Source organism: Malaya genurostris, chromosome 2, assembly GCF_030247185.1.
Source record: "Malaya genurostris strain Urasoe2022 chromosome 2, Malgen_1.1, whole genome shotgun sequence".
Lineage (NCBI taxonomy): Eukaryota > Metazoa > Arthropoda > Insecta > Diptera > Culicidae > Malaya > Malaya genurostris.
In genome coordinates this window covers 305,174,835-305,196,801 of record NC_080571.1, presented here as the reverse complement: position 1 = coordinate 305,196,801, position 21,967 = coordinate 305,174,835, and the positions used below count along the sequence as shown (strand labels likewise).

General features: G+C 35.6%; 2 protein-coding genes across 4 annotated transcripts; both read left to right on the top strand.

Moving 5' to 3' along the window:
• The first annotated feature begins 5,038 nt into the window (after positions 1-5,038).
• On the top strand, positions 5,039-5,722 carry LOC131429295 (dynein axonemal assembly factor 6). The gene is made up of 2 exons (XM_058593354.1): positions 5,039-5,159; positions 5,211-5,722. The coding sequence occupies exons 1-2, from the start codon at positions 5,039-5,041 to the stop codon at positions 5,720-5,722; spliced, it is 633 nt and encodes a 210-aa protein (XP_058449337.1).
• Positions 5,723-5,728: 6 nt separating this feature from the next.
• LOC131430927 (serotriflin-like) lies at positions 5,729-20,280 on the top strand. 3 transcript variants are annotated; one of them, XM_058596218.1, is made up of 7 exons: positions 5,729-6,582; positions 9,628-9,749; positions 10,222-10,358; positions 18,982-19,127; positions 19,301-19,501; positions 19,670-19,759; positions 19,877-20,280. In XM_058596218.1, exons 2-7 carry the CDS (start codon positions 9,674-9,676, stop codon positions 20,037-20,039), a joined length of 813 nt encoding a protein of 270 aa, XP_058452201.1. In that variant the 5' UTR covers positions 5,729-6,582; positions 9,628-9,673; the 3' UTR covers positions 20,040-20,280. The 3 variants fall into 3 exon arrangements, with proteins under 3 accessions (XP_058452201.1, XP_058452199.1, XP_058452200.1); XM_058596216.1 differs by lacking the exon at positions 5,729-6,582 and adding an exon at positions 8,897-9,241; XM_058596217.1 differs by lacking the exon at positions 5,729-6,582 and adding an exon at positions 9,270-9,569.
• The last annotated feature ends 1,687 nt before the right edge of the window (positions 20,281-21,967 follow it).

Below are 21,967 nucleotides of genomic sequence, written 5' to 3'. Positions count from 1 at the left end.
TAGGTTTTCTCGGAGATGGCTGAACCGATTTTGACAAACTAGGATTCAAATGAAAGGTCTCGTGGTCCCATACGGAATTCATGAATTTCATCCGGATCCGACTTCCGGTTCCGGAATTATAGGGTAAAGTGTGTTCAATATTGTACACCGTCACTTAAACCGGCGAAGCAAAAAACGTGAAAATTTTTCTAAACTGGTCTCAAAACTACACAAATCGATAGTCATTATCAGTAGGCAACTAAACAAACCGATTCCGGCTATCCTGGTTCCCGGTATCTGGTTCCGGAAGTACCGGAAATAGTGGTCATATATACCAAAATGGTTCTCACTCACTTTTCTCAGGGATGGTTTGACCGATTTCCACAAACTCAGATTCAAATGAAAGGTCTCCCGGTCCCATACGGAATTCCTGAATTTCATCCGGATCCGACTTCCGGTTCCGAAATTATAGGGTAAAGTGTGTTCAATATTGTACACCGTCACTTAAACCGGCGAAACAAAAAACGTAAAAAATGTTCTAAACTGGTCTCAAAACTACACAAATCGATAGTCATTATCAGTAGGCAACTAATCAAACCGATTCCGGCTATCCTGGTTCCTGGTATCCGGTTCCGGAAGTACCGGAAATAGTGGTCATATATACCAAAATGGATCTCACTCACTTTTCTCAGCGATGGTTTGACCGATTTTCACAAACTTAGATTCAAATGAAAGGTCTCCCGGTCCCATACGGAATTTCTGAATTTCATCCGGATCCGACTTCCGGTTCCGAAATTATAGGGTAAAGTGTGTTCAATATTGTACACCGTCACTTTAACCGGCGAAACAAAAAACGTGAAAATTTTTCTAAACTGGTCTCAAAACTACACAAATCGATAGTCATTATCAGTAGGCAACTAAACAAACCGATTCCGGCTATCCTGGTTCCCGGTATCCGGTTCCGGAAGTACCGGAAATAGTGGTCATATATACCAAAATGGTTCTCACTCACTTTTCTCAGCGATGGTTTGACCGATTTTCACAAACTTAGATTCAAATGAAAGGTCTCCCGGTCCCATACGGAATTCCTGAATTTCATCCGGATTCGACTTCCGGTTCCGAAATTATAGGGTAAAGTGTGTTCAATATTGTACACCGTCACTTTAACCGGCGAAGCAAAAAACGTGAAAATTTTTCTAAACTGGTCTCAAAACTACACAAATCGATAGTCATTATCAGTAGGCAACTAATCAAACCGATTCCGGCTATCCTGGTTCCTGGTATCCGGTTCCGGAAGTACCGGAAATAGTGGTCATATATACCAAAATGGATCTCACTCACTTTTCTCAGCGATGGTTTGACCGATTTCCACAAACTTAGATTCAAATGAAAGGTCTCCCGGTCCCATACGGAATTCCTGAATTTCATCCGGATTCGACTTCCGGTTCCGAAATTATAGGGTAAAGTGTGTTCAATATTGTACACCGTCACTTTAACCGGCGAAGCAAAAAACGTGAAAATTTTTCTAAACTGGTCTCAAAACTACACAAATCGATAGTCATTATCAGTAGGCAACTAAACAAACCGATTCCGGCTATCCTGGTTCCCGGTATCCGGCTCCGGAAGTACCGGAAATAGTGGTCATATATACCAAAATGGTTCTCACTCACTTTTCTCAGCGATGGTTTGACCGATTTTCACAAACTTAGATTCAAATGAAAGGTCTTCTGGTCCCATACGGAATTCCTGAATTTCATCCGGATCCGACTTCCGAATCCGGAGTTATAGAGTGCGTACTAGAAGAGTTTGTGTGTCATGTTAGTTGGTTGCCGTACGAACCGACTTTGTCTATACCGGTTCTCGGGTTCCGGTGCCGGAAGTGCATATAATAGTGAACCCATTTCGTTCTCTTAAGGATGGCTTACGCAATCAAAGCACTGTTTTATTCTGTATGTTATGCATAAACAATCACTTGGTTTCTTTCAAAAATCGAAGAGAAAATTTTTGAATAGAATACCACAATATTATATGTACATGAGAAAGGCATCATTACACCACTAGGTGGATTATGACAGGTTTTTATTATGTAGTATTTATTATAACAGTTTTCTCACTTTATTTCAACAGCTTTCTCCTTCTTCTGGTGTTGAATTATATAATCAATTAGTCACATTTTATCTGCTATTTTCAAAATACAATTCACTGCCTCTGTTTTGTCCTAGCTTTCACAACGATTTCGTAAAATTGAGATAAAATCTCGCTAACTGTAGTTATCGGAAATGAAAATTTCTTGCTCTATGAAGTTTCTAAAGTTGGGTATCGGTTGTTTTGGATGTGATCTGGTTGATGCGGTTGGATAGTAATCATGGCAAAACAACTTTGTCTATGTGGAATAACCAACAATATTTTAGAAAACATACTAAAATTTGGTTTCAGTTGAAGTTTGTTCGGAAATCGGAGTCACATGTACAATATGCAAGACAGACAAAACATAACTAGTGATATTCATCGATTGTTTTCAAATAGAAAAACTGAAGACCGTTCAACAGGCCGATGTTACGTCTAATTCCAAATAATGTAAGCAAAATAGATTATTGAAGGAAAGGAGTAACTGCAAATAATGTGTATTATGTTGGAAAGAAACAATATAGAAAAGACTAAGCTTCAAAAGCTTGAGCAGTGTTTTGTACATTCAGCAGTAAGTTTTATAATGCATTTTTAAAAATCGACGCCAGAGTTCTTAATATTTTGTGGGAGTCGCATCTTTAGTTATAGGATATCTTTGATTTACGAATGTAGAGATTTGATAGATTATTTGAAGTTTTTTCAGTGGCACTATTCAAATATACGCGATTGTTTGAGATGATGATAGTTTGGAAACTTCAACTCTGAGTGATATGCGGATAGCATGAATGTAAACTGTGAAAGTTTTCCAAGTGGTTGTACTGTAACCATAAAATATCGTAGATAGACTATGGAGACTTCAAGAAATCAAAAATTTTATTTCTGTGGTAATACTTTGTTAATATAAGATAAGCTCCCTGTGAATTATATTCGCTAAATGAGGATATTGATAAAGGTGCAGCAGAGAGCGATAAAACAGTCAGTGTATATTTTTTAAAAAGTGGACTCTGCAGTGTGAGGAGCTACTAAGTGGTAAATAAAATTACGCTACCCATTTTAATGTTGAGATTCACAAAATAATAGCAAACTTGGAGACCGAACGTGTTGATTTACTGAACGAATAGCAGCAGTAGTTATTCGCAGTCATTACCCATAGTGCATAGTTTTATACTTCTCTGGCTTTATTCTTCTGTCAAGCCTGTATTGGGAGCAAATGTTTGCTTTGTATCAACACATTCGTGACTATATACATAGTTTGTTCATACAAAGTAAATGATAGTAAAATAGTTACCACTATGGGAATTTCTCGAAGGTTTAAAAAATATGACTTTCATAATGGTCAGTTTGAGAGAAAGAATGGAGAAATTTAGAAGAGAAATGAAGAACGCATGTTTCATCTGTAAAAAACAATAGGAAACCGCTTAGTTCCATTATTGCAAGTGTAAATAATGTGAGAAATTGTACTTGTGAGCCATAATAGCCTAAGTTTGATCAAGGATGGACAAAACACGTTGGACTAATGGATTTTTAATGTACACTTACGTTTTGCTGGCAATGAGATTGTAATACTGTTTTGGCATGTGGCATGTATAATTTATCGATTATTTAGGTATCCTGTTGAATTCATCTGTTGTGAAAATTTGTCCTGGTAAATTCTAAAAAAACTACATACATATATCGATATTCTCAAGTTTATGGTTTAATCAATGTCGCAATAAATTTATTTGATTGTAAAACAATTTTCTTGATTGTCCTTAGACAATGCTATAAAACCAACGGTTTAGTGAACAAAATGTTTTTCATTAGTAGTTTAGGTTTTGGAATGTTTCACTTATCAGGCTTCGAAAAATCAAGTCTTTTTACTAGGACAATTGAAAAAAATTAGTAGTGTATTCGCAACGGAAAAACAGACGGATATATTTGAAACATAACTTTCCAATCATATGAACTTTTTTTGAAGTATTTGGTCGATCCTTATCAACTTGTTGTTGTCTTCAATTATTGCATGTCGTCGGATATTCAGTAAAAACAATTCAATATTGCTGCGGAAGTGTAGATACCACAATATGGAGACACAACGTGAATCATAACTAATGGAACTAAGTAAATCGAAGAGGATTAGTCTATTATAATGTAAAAGCTGTATTTATATATAAAACTAACAAATAAAACTAAATGACAATTTAAAGAAGTTAGCAATATAGTTTTTCGTTTGGCTGCTAGATTATAACACGTTATAGTGTCGATACGGCGGTTACCTACTTCTATTTTGGACGACAAAAGCGAAATACAGTAAAAGTAATTTTTCGGAGATGGCTGAATCGATTTCGCTATCTTGAAGGCTGTGTTGGGTTAAGCATTCTGCGAATATTTCCTTGTTTGTCACAAGCGGTCTGATCCATGCTTCCGACCTGAAAAAACTTTGAGTGAGAAAATCGGAATAAAACATTTGTTTCGGATGCAATTAGCTAAGTTTTTAGTTGGTTTTTGCATTTAAAGTTTGACTTTTGTATTGTAAAATTCAAGTCCGGTTTTTTTTAAATTTAATACCTTGTCCTAATTTTGCATCCAAAAATATTCGAACAAGTTTTCCAAGTTTAGTTACACTTGTCTGTTTTTATCGATTTTTTAAAATTGTATGTTATGTGTAATATATACGCTAATAAGAAAGACATGATTACACCATTAGGTGGATTAAAACAGGTGAATCTTTTAGGGTAGCAAACTCAGTGTTCATTTATAGTTATAGTTTATAGTTATGAATTACTTTCTCGTTCTATATTCCAACCTGTAAAAAGTGGATACCAGGGTAAACGGTAGTCTTAGCAACCGAACCAACAGTAATGACGGTTTGCGTGATCGATAGAGGCCTTCTATCTGACTTGGTAGGATAATTGAAATTTTTATAAAGTGTGCTTCCTGATTTTCATTAAAAATGTCATTTCTGGAAGCTGAAAATATCAAGCAACTGAAAAAGCTTTTCTACTCGGGCAATGAAAACAGTGATTCTGATGATAACTATGATTTGGACTCACGTGCTACATCTCAACAACTAGGTTTGTACGAAAATTTCTAATTTTATGGTTTCAATGAATAAAAATCTTTAGGACCGGGAGACATAGGTGAATCGCGCATTCACAAAACAAAGAAAAACTCAAATTGTGATCCGGATGAACACGTGAAAAGTTGTTCATATGCTCCGATGGTAAACGCCAATTCGAACCAACCCAACACAATCGAAGAGTGGGAGCAGCTACAGGAGCAAGAATGTGATACGTTTCTTGAATCTCGTTCTCGGCCGGAATATAAAATCACCTACAAACAAACCGTTGGCACAGAGGATCTGTATCTGCACATGAGTGGCAAAACTCCTAGTACGGCCAGCTGCGAGAATATGCTTATTGACATCTTCCTCATCGACGAAACGGTTGGCATTCATCAGATGGATTTGTCGTTCAAAGAGCAGCGACTTGTTCTTAAAACTCTCAAATATTTTCTGGATCTACAATTACCCCATAAGGTTGACCACGATAGTAGTAATGCTGCTTGGCTTTCAGAAGAGAAAATCCTTAGACTAACATTGAAGATGGAACGTGAGCTAGACTTCGTCAACTTTTGACTTGTTAAAGAGACATACTTGTGATTCTTTTATATTATAACACATATTGCAAATCATTAAATTAAAAACAATGTGAAAAAACTTAACTGGTTCACAAGGAAGCAGGAATTGAATTATTTTTCTCAATCAGTCGGTAGTCGGTCACGCTCAGTTTTAGCCAATATAATCAACGATCTTTTTCTTATATCTCTCTGAGCCAGGGAGGATAGAAATTGAATTGAGATACAAATTAAAATCGATCAGTCCTGATGTGGGAATCCGGCTCTCTTTTATTTTTTTGACGACATAGACCGAATCTCTGGTAGAAGCTGGCGGCAATTTTTCTTTTGCTTTCTTGTGACCAGATCGTATTTAAATCAGTTTACCCTGAGAATCTTGGCCGCACAGACGCGTGAGATTTTTGTCGTCATTTTTTTACGAAGTCGCGAATTTTTAGACTTGATTGTGCTCCGTATGTTGGAAGCTGACGTTAAGGTTCTCTAACAACGCGTAATCAGAAACGGTTTTATATGCGCCTGCTTGCTGGCTAGCGTAGAATAACAAAACACCGGATAAGTGATGGAAGATTTATGTTTGGTGCCACACACAGTCCAGTGTTCGTATTGACGTGTGCCGCATAAATTAATTATGAGATGGACCACACAAGTCTAAAGTGATAATTTAAATGTCCAAACAGTAGAAGTGCACATTATTCTTGGGATGCATAGAAAACGATATTGATCACTAATATCGGAGCATAGTATATAGATCGTGACCAGCATACGGATAATTAGTTGACCATATGTTAAAGCATAGTGCAGAAATATTGGCATGAGTTCAGATACAATTGGTTTTAAGATCTAGTATGATAAACTGAGTTAGTGAGTTTTTTTTAGTAATGTTATTTTATCGTATTTTTTATTACCAGTTATTTTATAATTTCAATGTAATGTTGCTTTTGGAAAAACTTTGCTACGAGAGTACGACAAACTTTAATAGAAGAACTTCGCAGTCGAATCTCAGTGTACAGAATAATTGTCGAATGTGTTACTGGGAATAACTTTTAAGATTGATTCGTGCTGATCTTATTATCTTTTGTTGGTGATGCAAGTAAATTTAGAATATTGCTGTGTTTGATTTTTTTTAAATATTAGAGAGCATTTTCTACACTTATTTTAATGAAGTAATAAAGTAAATATCTTATCGTAATACCAATCAAACGTGTCGTAGATTGTTAGAATCCGTCAACTATTCACGGAGATATCGATTTTTTTCGCCATATCTCAATAGTTGTGGTTTTGAACGAAGCACGATGAAATTACGCTTAGAATTAAGCACAATTTTCATATCACTCGTGTATATTTTTTAAATCGTCCTGATTATTCCAATAAATATTTTGTCGTATTTATTTTAATAAAGTAATCGATGATCAGTCTTCCTAGTCACAATTTTTAAGAGAACAACGATTATTGATGCAGAAAACATGTGGAACGATAAGAAATGTATCATCTTACTACTAGGTGAATTAAGCAGGTTTTAAATTGAAAAACAATTTGAAATTTTGTGTAATATACTTGTTTCTTAACCGAATCATGAAGCTCCATGAAATTTAACTTTACGTCTGTCGAGTTGTTGTTTTGTACTGAAATCTTGCTCTGGGTCGATGACTTAGAATGTAAGGCACTCGTTTCGCAAGTTTGATGTTTGACCCCGATCGGGAAGGATTTTTAGAGCCAGCAATTTACATTTATTCAGGTGGTTATTAAAACTTACTACTTCACGGAAGGTTGGCGGATCAATGCGTAGGAGGCTGAGATCACAACCAATTGTCATGTGTTCGACTTGGAAGGAGTCTTGATCCCTATTCTGTATTTCGATCGAGTCGGATTAATTCGATCGAATGTGAAAATTTATATTCTGTATTTCGATCGAGTGACGCTTTTGTATGGGAAACTCGGACTCGATCGAGATACAGAATGCAAAATTTCTCATTCGTTCGAAATAATCCGATTCGAACGAAATAAATAAATATACAAATGAATAAATAAATAAACAAATTCAGAATCGGAACGATTAGTATTGATAAGACATGAAGCACTAATCATACAACGGCTGCTGAATAGAATGGAATGGTTGAATTTTTAAAAGAAACTTACTTCTTTTACGATAACTTAACATGTTAGGGAATGTAAGTTCCTTGACCGTTAAAATGTGCTGGAATCGCAGAAAAAATATGGTGTCTTGAAGTCCATTCATATTTAGCCATGAATGTCAAGTTTTAGCGCAATACAAACATTTGTTTGACTCCCGAACATCTGAAGGGGATACAATAATATGGAAAGGACATTTGATTTTTCAAATACTGATTTCTGTTTTTCTATAACAAATAATTTTGTTGAAGGGGACACGACGAAGAAGCGGTCTAGGGAGGTTGAATAGGTCGGAATGGTCATGGCATCGATTTGCTGGGATTGTCATGGCATACTTTTCGTGGACTACCTTGAAAATGGAAAACCTATCAACCAATTTCTGGAAAATCCTGTGAAACGACCTAGTATGCTGCGCAAACATTTTGTATTTACAAGACAATGCATCCGCACACAAGAGATTCGCAACCATAGTAAAAATCAACGATTTATTGCTTGAATTGTTATCTCATCGTTTTTATTCACCAAATTTAGTTCCATCTGACTATTAGCTGTTCCAAATTATAAAAAATGGCTTATCAATAGAAAAAAACGACTTTTAGGAAAATTATTGCTCTGAATGGGATCGAAAAGTTGGAAAATTGCTGAAATATTGAATAAAATTAAAATTAAACATGCTTAAAACTCTTTCGTTTATCCTCAATGAGGTTACTTTTCACTCCAGCTAGAGCGTTTGCGACCAGTTTTTCAGAATTGAGCTATCTGTGAAGTATACTGAGTATATCCAGTTTTTTAATACATACAGCTTCGAAACGATCGCTTCGTCCGCAGGAGCGAATTTCTTATAAGATCATCAGCTGTCGGTGCGAATAAATATGGATTCACTGTAAAGCCGTACCTTCCGTACTGTCCGAGATTTTGTCTGAAATACATCTTACTGTAGGTTTCGTTAAGTATAATAACGTATCCTCTGTTTTTAGACAGAACCCAGTCGTGCATCTTTTACGGCTAGCTTTGGCCATTAGGTTCGGCATTCTGTTCAGTTACTTGGAGGCACGGGTTGAACTGTAAATTGTTTACAGACGAATGTTACTATGGCTGGAATTGTACAGTACAGGATGGTAATATGACTGGAAATGCCGCCGTTTTAAATTTTCAGCACGACAATTGCTTTGAGCCACGTAAATTTTCGAATCAACGTCATACTATTAGAAATTACTGTAGAATAAATAAGCGTACATCCGGCGAATAATCGAACGTTGATAAATAAACAAACTAACTAATGAAGATTCTAGGTGGACTTTAGGTTTTTAAAAAAGAAATAAGTCATGGCAACCTAATGATTCGTTTCCAGAGTATATTCAATGAAGTCACATATCCGCAATCATTACGGGTAAGCCAATTGAAGAGCTCTCAGTATATATCCTTCATCATTCAATAATTGTGTGATAATTCAGTTTGTACTACGTTGAAGGGCAGAACACAACTATACTAATTCACCGCCGAACGATTGCAGATATTTTTAATTGACCATTGAAAATAATTTATAAAGCCACTTGAACGGTTTTCTTCTTTCTCTTATCGTAATTGTTTCTTTCACTGGCCCAAAGTAAGAATGTGAACGACAAAATGTGCGTGAAATAAGTGTAAACAAATTTACTAGTGGTAAACATGAAGTCGTGACGTGTGATACAAAGCAAAAGACATCCATCGCAAAGACGGTCTATGCTCGGTTTATTGTGGCTATAATTTCACTTAACGGATTTAATTGATTTTCAGAATCTATCTATCATCGAAACATTTGAGTCAAACGAAATCATTGGAAATGGTTAGTTCCAGCATCTTACTGACTCTGCTAGTACTTACTTTAGAAGTAACAGTCAGTTGGCGGTTTGACCGAAGTAAGTTTGTTAATATAAATAGCGTTTAGTTCGTAATCTGTTACTAATATTTTTTCGTTTGCTGACATACAAAACAAAATTCAGATAAGCAGATTTAATAAGGACATGCTTAGTTCAGTTGTTCAGCTCACTCTTGCAGTATGGAAAATGGGTTAGAGCTACATACATTCCTTCTAACACTCTTTTAATTCGTGATAATTTACCCCTTTAAAATAATACGGACTACTCAATATCAGAAGTAACCTATAGCAATCAATTGGTGGTTGTATCGTTACAAATACTTATAATATTTGAAACTAATTTTTAACCTCTACTAACCTACTTCTGTTCAGTCCAAAATTCCGAGGATCATTATCTTTTCCAAAAATTGCGAGGATCATTATCTTTTCCCATCTCGTTTTCTGACCACACTCAATTCTCGGTCGACGATGAATCGTTACAATCGCTTGGATCATCATCGCCCGGGTGTCAGTGCCCAGACTGTATGGAGACAGGCTACCAACGAAAGTGATATCACCTCGAACGCGCAAAGTTCAACGTCGAATCGTGGTATTGCATGATTTTTTCCGCACCAAAGTGATTCCACCGGCCTCCAATATGCTGAGCATGGTAAGTATGAAAGAGAGAACTGGTTTTGATAGCGTGATGTTTGTTCTGGGGCGTATGGGATATGTGTATTAATTTTTATAATAAAATTTCTTGATCGCGCGAGGTGATCTTCGCAACACATCTGCATAAATAAGTGCAAGTGTGAATGGCGGAAGTTTTCTTTTTAGGTGGGAAGATAAACAGTTGTTCGGGTGATAAAGATGTGGTGAAACTTTGCATAAGTGAACCAGATTCAACTGTTTTCTGAATGATTCGGTTCTCGAATTTCATCTATGGGAAATGAGCGTTTCAAAACCATCGGTAAAAATGTTGTGAATTCGTTTTTTTTGCTTCGAGAAAGCACTGAGTCACATCACTATAGGCGTTGACATTCGCAACGATCATTTTTTATGTGGTTTGATGCAAGTGGTTTGAGTGGATTTTCCATTTTGGGCAACGGCAGAACAAATTGATGTGGCCATATGGCGACAGTGTTAACCGTAAGGTGTATATCAGCTGAAGATTTGACAAGTAGTCAATTTATTCGGCTACACACTTTTTGTTTATTGAAAGTGCATTATGGAGAGCTTCTGTTATAAATTTGCATGAAGGATAATTGGTAGGCTATAGGTATTTTGTCATTGAAAGTTGCGTGGGCTTTTAACTACAGTGCTACGATTGGCATATTTAGTCTTCTGTGCACTAATTCCGCCATCGATTGTTTATTTTACATTGAAAAAGTGTAGGTTGATTTAACATTAGTATTTAACTATTTCGTATAGACATTGCGTCCGTTGTTTTCATGTCCTATATTGTCATATTAGCGACTTGAACCAATTACGGTCACTCGCCGTACTTGAAGGAAAATATTGTATTTACCTACTTATCATTGAAAATTCAGAGATTATTTTTTCATGCGTTTGCTATTGTCTATTTAGTAGGGTTAATGGATAAACGAATGAGAAAATTTTTTTTTTGTTTCAATTATAGTGGCTTTAACATCTTTGGTCATTCGCCTCTTCGGACCAGAAAATTTTTCTGACCCTATGTGCGGGGTTGGGAATCGAACCCAGGCGGGCTGCGTGAAAGGCATCGACTATCCCACGCTATACCCGTCCCCTAATGAGAAAATTGTAAATATAAAAATTGCCTTCCTAAATGGATGAAACTGGATGTTTTTATACAGTGACGTGTGGGGAGACTGGGGTTAAATAGGACACTTTCTCGAAATTGATAAAAACATCCATTATTGGGTTTTTACCCAAGGCATCACTACCTCGTCATATTTAAACGCGTTTACAAAGTCAATCCATAAATCGAAATAATTGCAGGTTTATAAGATATTTAAACTGCCCAGTTTAACAACGTGTCCGCTCTAGCCCCTGTCTCCCCTAATAATTTCTTGAGTTTCGGGGGAGGGTTGGGTGTCTTTAAACCGCCAAAACCCCCCTCTGCATACGCGCCTGGGAACAACCATATTCTAGTTTAAAACAAGCATATTTTGTTTGAATCTGCGATTTCTCGGTTTAAAACAACTTTTTTTTGTGTTTAATGGGCAACTAATCTTTTTGTTGTTTTATACAACCGAAATTTTCCTGCATGTAGGTGCCGATAGTGAGAGAAAGTAAGCTTGAAGTATCCTTAAATGATCAGAAGTACGGTGGCGTTCGTGTGCGATACCATATCCGGCATACAGTCATGATATCCTGAGATATCCAGTTTCGGACGTAGCGATCTAAATGATAAGAGGGGTCTCTCTCGATAACGAACCTCGAAGAACCATGCTGCAGTACAGGGAGATTTTATACAGCCAAAAAGAAAATTTATTAATATCCTTAATGGCGTACATTTGCTACGCATGTGCTTGAAAAAAGCTAAACCTTTTTATGTGGTTTTGGGTCAGGATACAAGGATTTCCTGTTAATCGTTGGTCATCTACGGTCATGAGCTGGACATCTCCACTCAAGGATAACGATACTTCTGAGAATAACAATCAAATATTCTCATCAATGGAACCATTATCTGCAACCAATGTTCTACTGTACGGTACAGCTGTTTCAGCTAATAACGCATCCAACGCCTATAAAATGAACAATAAAACAGAAAAATCTCCTTAAACGATGTTTCCAACTACAATAATGACGCAAAATCAATGAACGAAGGCTAGAATAGTGGACCGAAAGTGTCATTATAAGGTTTCGACTTTCCCATACAGAAAGCCTATGCAAGTCCCGTTCCGGAACTACCAGGTGATAAGTATTCCAATATCGAATGGTGCTTAAATTGACAGTGTCAAACACGAACGAAACTTTCGAAAATCGCGACAGAAAATTTTTAGAAGTGATTTTTAGACAAAAAATCATTGATCAGAAAACTCACTGCAGAAAATTCAGTGCTGATTTGTTGGCAACGCGATTCTCACTGAAACTGATTTCGCATGCCAAAAAAATCTAACATTCTGCTCGATGATATTTAAGAAAAAAGTTCGCGCTTCGAATATATCTGAAATGGTTCTCCAACAGAAGGTTTTTGGGAAATGAATTTTCATAGCCATTGTATCTCAACCTTTTGCACAATACATAATTAATAAATTCGCAAATGAACAAAAACTGAACTATTCTGAACATATTCAGTTTGCGTAGGGCGGATGAGAGGTGGATCAATAGTGGTGACGTATTTGAAATTTATTCGGCACTACATTCTTAATAAAAGCAGCAGGTGCTGTGATTAATAATAGTTGTAATGATAATAAAAATAATCACAAAGCATGTTATGCAGCTGATTAAAAATTTTATTCACGCCTTTTAGCTTGAATAACGTACGCAGAAGTACCAGGAGCGTACTACTACCGCTATGCCAATTCATACGCGCCATTCACACACTACGCCTACTGTGTGTTCGAGACTTACTTACGATGATGCGCTCCTGTTACTCCTATGAAATTCATGCTGAATAGCATTTTATTATGTTTAATCTAAATAGTGCAGTGTGTAATCAGCCAGCTGGAATGTGTATAGGAAATCGAAGTATCATTGGAGACTTTTCTCACATTAGATTATCTCTTTAGCGATATTTCTTTGGGTTGAAAATCGTCATCAAATTTCGCTGACACAAAGATCACTTGTGAACCTCAATGATCAGAGTGTTGTGGATGCTTGTTTCATGAAAGAAAATATCGGAAGTGATTTTTTCAGTCACTGAGTTTTTTCAGGAAATCTCCTGATTTTTTCCCGAGTGATAGTGAAATGAACTTTTTCTGATCATGATTTTTCCAACATGCATACGCTTAACAAATGAGGCATAATTACATTACGAGGTGCACACCTAGTTACAGTTGATCTAACGCATGTATAATGCATGCTGACATATTTTTCAAGTGCTTAAACATATCAACTTACACGTTGGTCAGAAAAATAAGGTAAGCTTGACACAAAATTTAATCATTGTTGTAAAATTTAATTGTTGTGCGAATTACGTTCTCATGAGGTATGCCATATGTAGATTTGCTGTACTTGTTAATTTTATAGAGTAACGGTGCCCCTATTCATCTCAGATCCAGTAGTCATCTCCTATACGAAAACCATTAGTTAGAGTGAGATCTGCTGTTCGATAGATTGACTTCAAGGGTAAGATGAAAAAAGGACATTCGCTTCTAATGAGATGACTATTGGTACAATAGCCCTATATTTTTGTTATATTTTGTGTACGCCCGCTGTATGCAATGTGAATATTTTTCTTCATGTGCACTTGTCACCAATCAGCGTATTGATGGCAGTAACCTTCATTTTATTTTCTTTTACTCGAACCCAATGACAATTTCACTTTACGTTATAGTAAAGCATTTCGGAACAGTTTCTTGTCGAATCGAGAAAATTTATTGCAAACAGATAGAAAATAGAGTAGAATCTAAAGAAATTATTGAAAATTCAAATAGAAACCAGATTGATTATTAAAAATTATCTGTATAAACCTAGAGGCGTATTATGAAATGTAAAACTAATAGTTTTTTGAACGAGTGCTTCAACAAAAAAGTCGATTCGAATTGGTTGCATAATGCCACCCCTAGATTTTCTAATAAACAATTTTTGAGTTTGATTATTTGTTATGTACAAGAATATGATTGTACGTTGGCGGTGTAACATGCATTCGATTTTTACTTTCAGTAGTGAATAGTAATTGTATGAGATTGAATTTGGCTCCTCAAACTCGTTATCATTATTTATTAGCATAACAGAAAGCTTACTAGCGACATTTGTTACTAACAGATCTACATAATTTGTCAAGAGACAATTTGTCATTTTTGGTTAGGAAAATTATTGCTTTGTATATGCTAATCACGTACACGTCTAAGATTAATATGGGAGTTTTCGAATTAGTTATGCGAAAAGATGATCTCACACACTCGGTTGTTGTCTAACTGTTTTATGTGATGAATATTGTGTTGGTATCATGTATTTGATGTGTGTTCAGGAATTATAAATTTTATGAGCACTTACTTGCATAATATAGTTGTCATTTTAGTTGCGTTCGTTTACTAGTTTTATTCTTAAATGAAAGGTTAAACTTTTCAGTGAGCACACTTTCCTTACACAGAATCAGCAAAATATTCATTAATTAGCTGCGGTCGTCTCCGGTCTGTACGACATTACTGATAAGTGTCAGTTAGGTTTGCTCACATAATTGTCAGATGATCAATCAATATAATTCCTAGTAATCCAAGTGTTCCCTTATTAATTCTCAGATGGAACAATCCTTTAACTCCATGAGTGTACTGAGAATTTTCATTTTAGGTTGGCATGGGTTCGGATAAGTTATTTCGAAAGCAAACTTATTTGCATTTCGATAGATAAGGCTCGTATCACTTCATATAGCATTCGACTCAGTTCGTCGAGTACGCAAAATGTCTGTATGTGTGTAAGTGTGTGTATGTGTGTGTATGTGTGTGTATGTATCTATGTAACATTTTTTTGTACTCACCTTTCTCGGAGATGACTGAACCGATTATTATGAACTTACACGGAAAGACCGAAATCAGCATTTTGGCGAAAAAACTAGTTGATTTTCTGATTTTAGTTAGTTATTTTTTGAGACAACTAAAAAAATCTTATTTATGCTAATTTAGATTTTTTAATTCTAATTCCCTTAATAATAATAAAATATTTGTTGAAATGGCTATTGTTTTAGTTGAATTCACCAATTAAACGTGCTATCATTTCTTAGCTACGGCACTCTTCATATCCATTCAACTAATTTTTAGTTGAATTAGAGAAATAAAACGTTGTTTTCAACCAACATAAATGGTTGAATTGCAATTTGCAGCTATATGGCGCTCTGTCACCGAAAAAACGTTAACACCGTAATGACTACTAGCCACTAGATGGCACACTACTACCGAAAAAAATGTCAGTCGCGGTTGTCTTTTCTGTATTGGCAGGTATGAATACGATGTTGTATTGGAGAAAAAGACATAAATGAAACATAAACTTCTTTTTGAAAATTTTTCTTCCTAATCGCTGTTTTCTTCATTCGACTTTACGAAATCGACTCTCTCACTGGAAACTTTGAGCACTCGGAAAACAAAAACCGAATACAAACAGTACACCGGAGGGCGTAGCCCGGAAGGTTGTAAGATACAAAAAAAAAAGCATTTGACATATACAATTAGAGTGCAACATTCGAAACTCACTTCACTGTTCCGCGTAAAAACTTTATTACGCACAATCCCTTTAAATGCGCACAAATTCTGAACAAATACACAACATCAACAAAATTGTCCTTATTTGATTTTTAATGGATTGTTTTGCTTTAACACTTCTCATGAATTCCTGGCTAATAAACTTGTTAATAAAACCCATTTCGTTTTTGTTTTCTCTGTGCTGTCCTTCAGTAATGATGGTGATAGATCAATAGAAACAAATTTTCTGATTTTAATAACAAAATTAGTTGTCAATGAAAATTTCGTGTTGGATTGAAATATTGCTGGTTTGTGTCCAGGATATTCACCAACTAAACACATTCTCTAAAAATAAGAGTTTTTCTCAGCAAAGTAAATTCTCAATTTTAACTAATTTTATAGTTATTTTGGAAATTTTGTTGTTAAAACCAACTAATCAAAAAACAGTAATACGAATTAGGCGCAGAGCTAATTTCGGTCGTTCCGTGTAGATTCAAATGAAAAGTCTTGTAACCCCACACAAAGTTCCTTAATTTTATTCGAATCCGACTTCCGGTTCCGGAATTACAGGGTGATCTCTCAGAGATGGCGTGATCGATTTCAACAAACTTAGATTCATATGAAAGGTCTCATGATTCCATACAAAACTTCCAAATTTCAGCCGGATCCGACTTCCGGTTCCGGAATTATATGGTGGAGTGTGTTAAAAATTGGATACCGTCACTTGAAGCGGCAAAACAAAAATCGTAAAAAAATTGTCTACTTATCTAGAAACTGTTCCAATCGGTAGCCATTGTCAATAGATAACCAAACAACCCGATTTCGGCTATGCTGGTTCTCATTTTCTGATTCCGGAAGCACCGGAAATAAAATGTAAAATCATTTCTAAACTTGCCTAAAAACTATTCCAATCGGTAGTCATTGTCAGTAGACGGCCAAACATTAATTTTGCTTTCCTGACTCTTGGGTTTCTGATGAATGACCAAAGATTGTAGCCATGGACTCAAAAATGGAAGTCACTTTTCTCGAACCAACTTCCGAACTACCGGTTCCCAGATTCCGGTTTCAGAAGTACCTCTTTTCGTTTTCTCAAAGATGGCCTAACCGACCTGAGTAATGTTTCACTCTGTAGGTTATACTAGTTTATGGACAAACCTTTTTGTTTTGTTTTAAGAATCAGTGAAAATTATTTTGAAGAATACCACACATTTATATATGAGAATAGTTCGTAGTTCGAATATTAGAAACATTCTACCAATACGGTCAAAAGCTTTACTGAAGAAACTTTGAAAAAGCCATATAAATTATTTGTTATAAGATTTAGCTGAACAATTTTATCATTTATTATTTTTTCAAGTTAAAAAAATATTCCTGACCAAATTAAAAAATTGTTGGTGTTCAAAACTCTAAACAAAAATTCATAGCAAAGCATCGACACTTTTCAGATGAGAAAGAGGTGTTCAAGTATTCGAATTTGTAAATATGTACAATCTACGAAAAAACTGGAATTAAAATTTTTGGAGATATCACATTTGCCCGCCAAGTGCTTATGGATTCGAAATAAATAATTTACGATCAAGTTCTCCGATCTGGATGACATTTCACACAGGTATTTTTGAAAGTATATACTTTCCGAATATACAATATATACAAAATTAGGTAGGAAAAACATTGGCTACCACCCAAATTTTGGGTAAATAACCGATTAATCTTTCATAGCTCGTAGTACTTAGTAACTGAAATGTTATCTACTAAAACTTTGACTTGATTGTTAAAAAATAGGTAGCGAGTATTGTCAAAGTTGGCAACACTTTGGACAATCTTACATTCTCTAAACATTGAGGTCATCGCTCGTTAGTCTGGTTTACGTAATTCGCTAGTTACCTATAAATTGCGGAATGCACTTTAGTCGATTTTGGTTAGATTTCGACCAAAAATTAGGTAGCAGCTGGTAGGAGTGTACACTTCCGGTGGAGCCCTTAATGTGAGTACGTTAGTTATCGGACAGTGCGTTAGAAGTTGGAGTAATTCGCGAGAAGGAAAGAATTTTTTTTTCATGCTGAAGTGGCTCGGAGGATACCGTGGGAAGTCAAAAACAGTAAAGTCCATAAACGAAACGATTCCAACCAATCAAAGAAATAAGAAGAAGAATATACAATAAAACAATAATCGATGTTTTGAGCTGCAACTTCATAGGGAATATCATCTATTTGAATTTCGGATTGTTCACTCGGGAAGTCAATGAGTTTTGTAGTGCCTGAAATTTTTGAAATTTCCATTAACAAATATCCTTCTCCAGTGGGTGTTCAGTAGTATATAGTAACAACAATTATTAGACTAACGACCCTTTCTGTACATTGAAGGATGATTCGTCATTCTTAGGACTGACCATCTAGAAAGTCTTTGTACAATTTCAATTGATCCCATTCAGTAACGGAGGGGTATGTGAGTTTTTTTTCTTTGCTAAAGATCGCTCAAACCAATGTGAAGTATTATCCTTTTTAGTTATTACATGAATTTAGTTCTTTTTACATTTTCGTTTATTAGTTCTTTACAGAAAAAGGGGGAAATATTTTTTAGAAAACTTGGTTTATTGGAATAAAGCTCATTCACGGAAAAATCCAAAAAATGTCTTCAAGTCCATCGGATAATTGAACGTGGGAATGATTGAATTAAGATAAATTGGTCGCAGCGCAAATTGAATTTTTTACTCTGCTAAACGAATACTGTAAATGAATTCATGCATGCTCAATTCAAGCTGCACGGATCAGTTGAAGACGAAACAAGAAAAAAATAAATTTTTATTTTACAATACGTCCATTGAATTGCACAAAATTAACAATAACGTTGATAGAATGAGCAGATTTCGATATACAATAGCGAGATGTATAGCTCGTTCTGGGCATTTTTGTCATGAGCAACTTCTTGTAAGCTCATTTGTGTTTAATGTTCTCTTTTATTATTTTTCAGAAGTGGCACTATGGGGCGGCAAGATCGGCACAAAAGTGGGCGGATCAATGTCGGCTACTCACCCACGACAGCCCGAAGGGTCGTTGGATTGACAACTATGGAGCGTGCGGACAAAACATCTTTGTCTCTACTCATAAAGTTCCATGGTACGTTGCAATTGATAAGAACGAAAATAAATGCTGGTTGACGAATGAATCGATGAATAACAGTCGGATTAAATGCACCTACTTTAACTGGAAATTTTTCTATGAGCATATCCGAGATGCGTAGTCGTACATGCCATAAAACATGCGTGATATCTTTTTATATTTACCTACAGGTTATTTGCACTTCGAACTTGGTTCTTGGAGCGACAGAACTTTACATACGGATCACATAAAAACGATTTGATAGCAGTGGGACATTACACGCAGATGGTGTGGGCAGCTACTCATGAAGTTGGGTGCGGATTGTCGAAATGTGCTGGCGGAGGTCCTCGGGGCAAGCCGTATTTTAATTATGTCTGCAATTACTGTCCAATGTAAGTATCATAGTGATAAAATATTAGAAAAAATTCAGTTCATGAAATTGTACCACTAAATGGATAACATTTTTGGTTAGAAAACTTTAAACTGCAAATATAAAACCTTAAAATTGCCGACCATTTTTTATTCTAATGAATGAGTTTTTTATTCTTATTTCATTTCAGCGGGAATCATGGAGATAAGCTAGGCACGCCATACAAGCGAGGTAAACCGTGTCATTCTTGTCATCAGCATTGTCACTCTAAAAAGATAAAGTAAGTTGTTTTTATAAAGGTTTCGTTTGTCGAAACCTCAGTGTAAAAAATACACACACTCCAAATTGAGGTACAACCGAGTTTTAATTATTATGTTCGATCAATTGCACGTTACAGATTATGTACTAACATCTGCAGCTCGGCGGATTTGTGGGCAAATTGTCGAGAGTTGTATAAAACATGGCCTGGTTGGTTATGCAACACGGTTACACCGGAGGGCCTGGAACGGCACAGGAACTGCTTAGCTACTTGTACATGTCAAGGAAAGATTCATGATTAGATGACATGAATATTCATTATTTAAACAGTCTTAGTATAAGCAGTGCCGCATGTGCCTAAAGAATTGGAAATGTATAAGATCGACTGAACATTGAATAAATCAATTGTGTTATTTTCAGATGAAAAGACCACTAGATATAACGCAGATCGCAGAAAATTGAGAAAAAATATTATCATGCGAATTTATTATATTTTTGAATAATGCCAATTTGAAGTTAATTGAAAAGTTATAATTTTAAAAATTTAAGGTTTTATTTTTACTTAGTTTTAATGAACACTTTTTACCTTTTTTTTAGAATAAAATCCCTATTTTGTTAAGTTCAAGAAATTTGTGTTTCAAACAATTTCGTGTAATATTTTTAGAAATTTGTTGTAGATAGTGTATTTATCTAAAACCGACAAAGAGCAGAAACATGATCAGAAAATCTACTACCTTTTCGTTTCCCAGACAAAAAACTAGGTTTCCGGTAGTGCTGGAATGTTTATTGATAAATAAAGACGTTCAACACATTCGAAATACTACATTTAGTCATATCTTATATTTGTGAAAAGTATTACATCCATTGCCTGGCCTACACAGAAAAGTGACTGATTGTGTATTCAAAGCGCAAACACAACTTCTGGGAATTATTCTGGTGAACGATGGGAAACATTTTTTTTGTTCGACGCTTGCTGTTTCATGTTTCAGAGGAATGAAGAATGAATGAACATAAACACCAAATCTGCGAAAGTTTTAATTCAAGCAATTTTGGGAGTACATCGTTTGCCATCAGAATGCTAACCATGAACTTGATCCACAATATGGCGGAAAATTATTCGCTTGGATCTATCGCAAATAGCGATTGCGGTGACCGCTAGAATCAAACAATACAAGGTCATCGAACGCTCGCTTTATGGTAGGGGGGTCATTGAGAAACTACAGAATATAAATGCAGAACAGGGTGTGTCTTATTTTCAGATGTTATAAAAATAGAAAAAAGGCACGGGTACAGCGGAATGGGTGAGACCATCGCCTTTCACGAAGTCTTCCTGGGTTTGACTCCCAACTCCGAACGTAAACTTTTCTAACTCGAGAGGCGAATGACAATCAGTTTAAATCTCCAATTAATGAATGAAACTTCGGTCGTTGAACAACATAATAAAAACCTTTTTAAATCCAACTAGTTATGTAAAGATGTCTTTCTCATATTACTCATACCATCATAAATACTACTGTGTACAGCAAAAAATTATGAAATTTACAGATAACGCAAATCTACATATGACACAATTCATAGAACGTAGTCCGTGAAACGACTGAATTTTACAAGAATGATATAATATAATTTACATGTTTTAACACTTAAGAGTATGTCAGAATGAATTAAGTATAAGTTATATTTACTGTAAAATTGAGTTATTGATGACGCTCATATATGTTGGTCTTAGAACACGTAAATTTGCACGATGTTTTCTAGCCGTGTGGAATTCTAAAATCAACTGTTTATTGAATAGTAACCGGAAAGATTGTTCTAACGTAATCTAGCAAAATCTTAAAATCAAAACACCCTATAGCTCTGAAACCGGAAGTATTTTCCACAACAAAATTAGGGATTCCGTATGAAACCGTAAAATCCTTTGAATTTATAATGTCCAATGTCGAGAATCGAAATCCATGATAGCCGAAATTAATTTGAAAGGCCGTCTACTAACAATGACCAACGGTTGGAATAGTTTGAGCTTAGTTTCGAAATCCTTTTACGTTTTTCGTTTCGCCGCATTTAACACGTTGTATGCATCGTTCGTCAAGGCGTGATGTGTTTTCTTCTTTCCTGCCAGCACGTACCGGTTTTGTATTGTCATTTTATATGGCGTTTTGAAAGCTTTGACACTCTTCGCCCTGTAATGCAGATCCGGATGAAATTTCACAGTATCTTTTGAGAGCTTCAA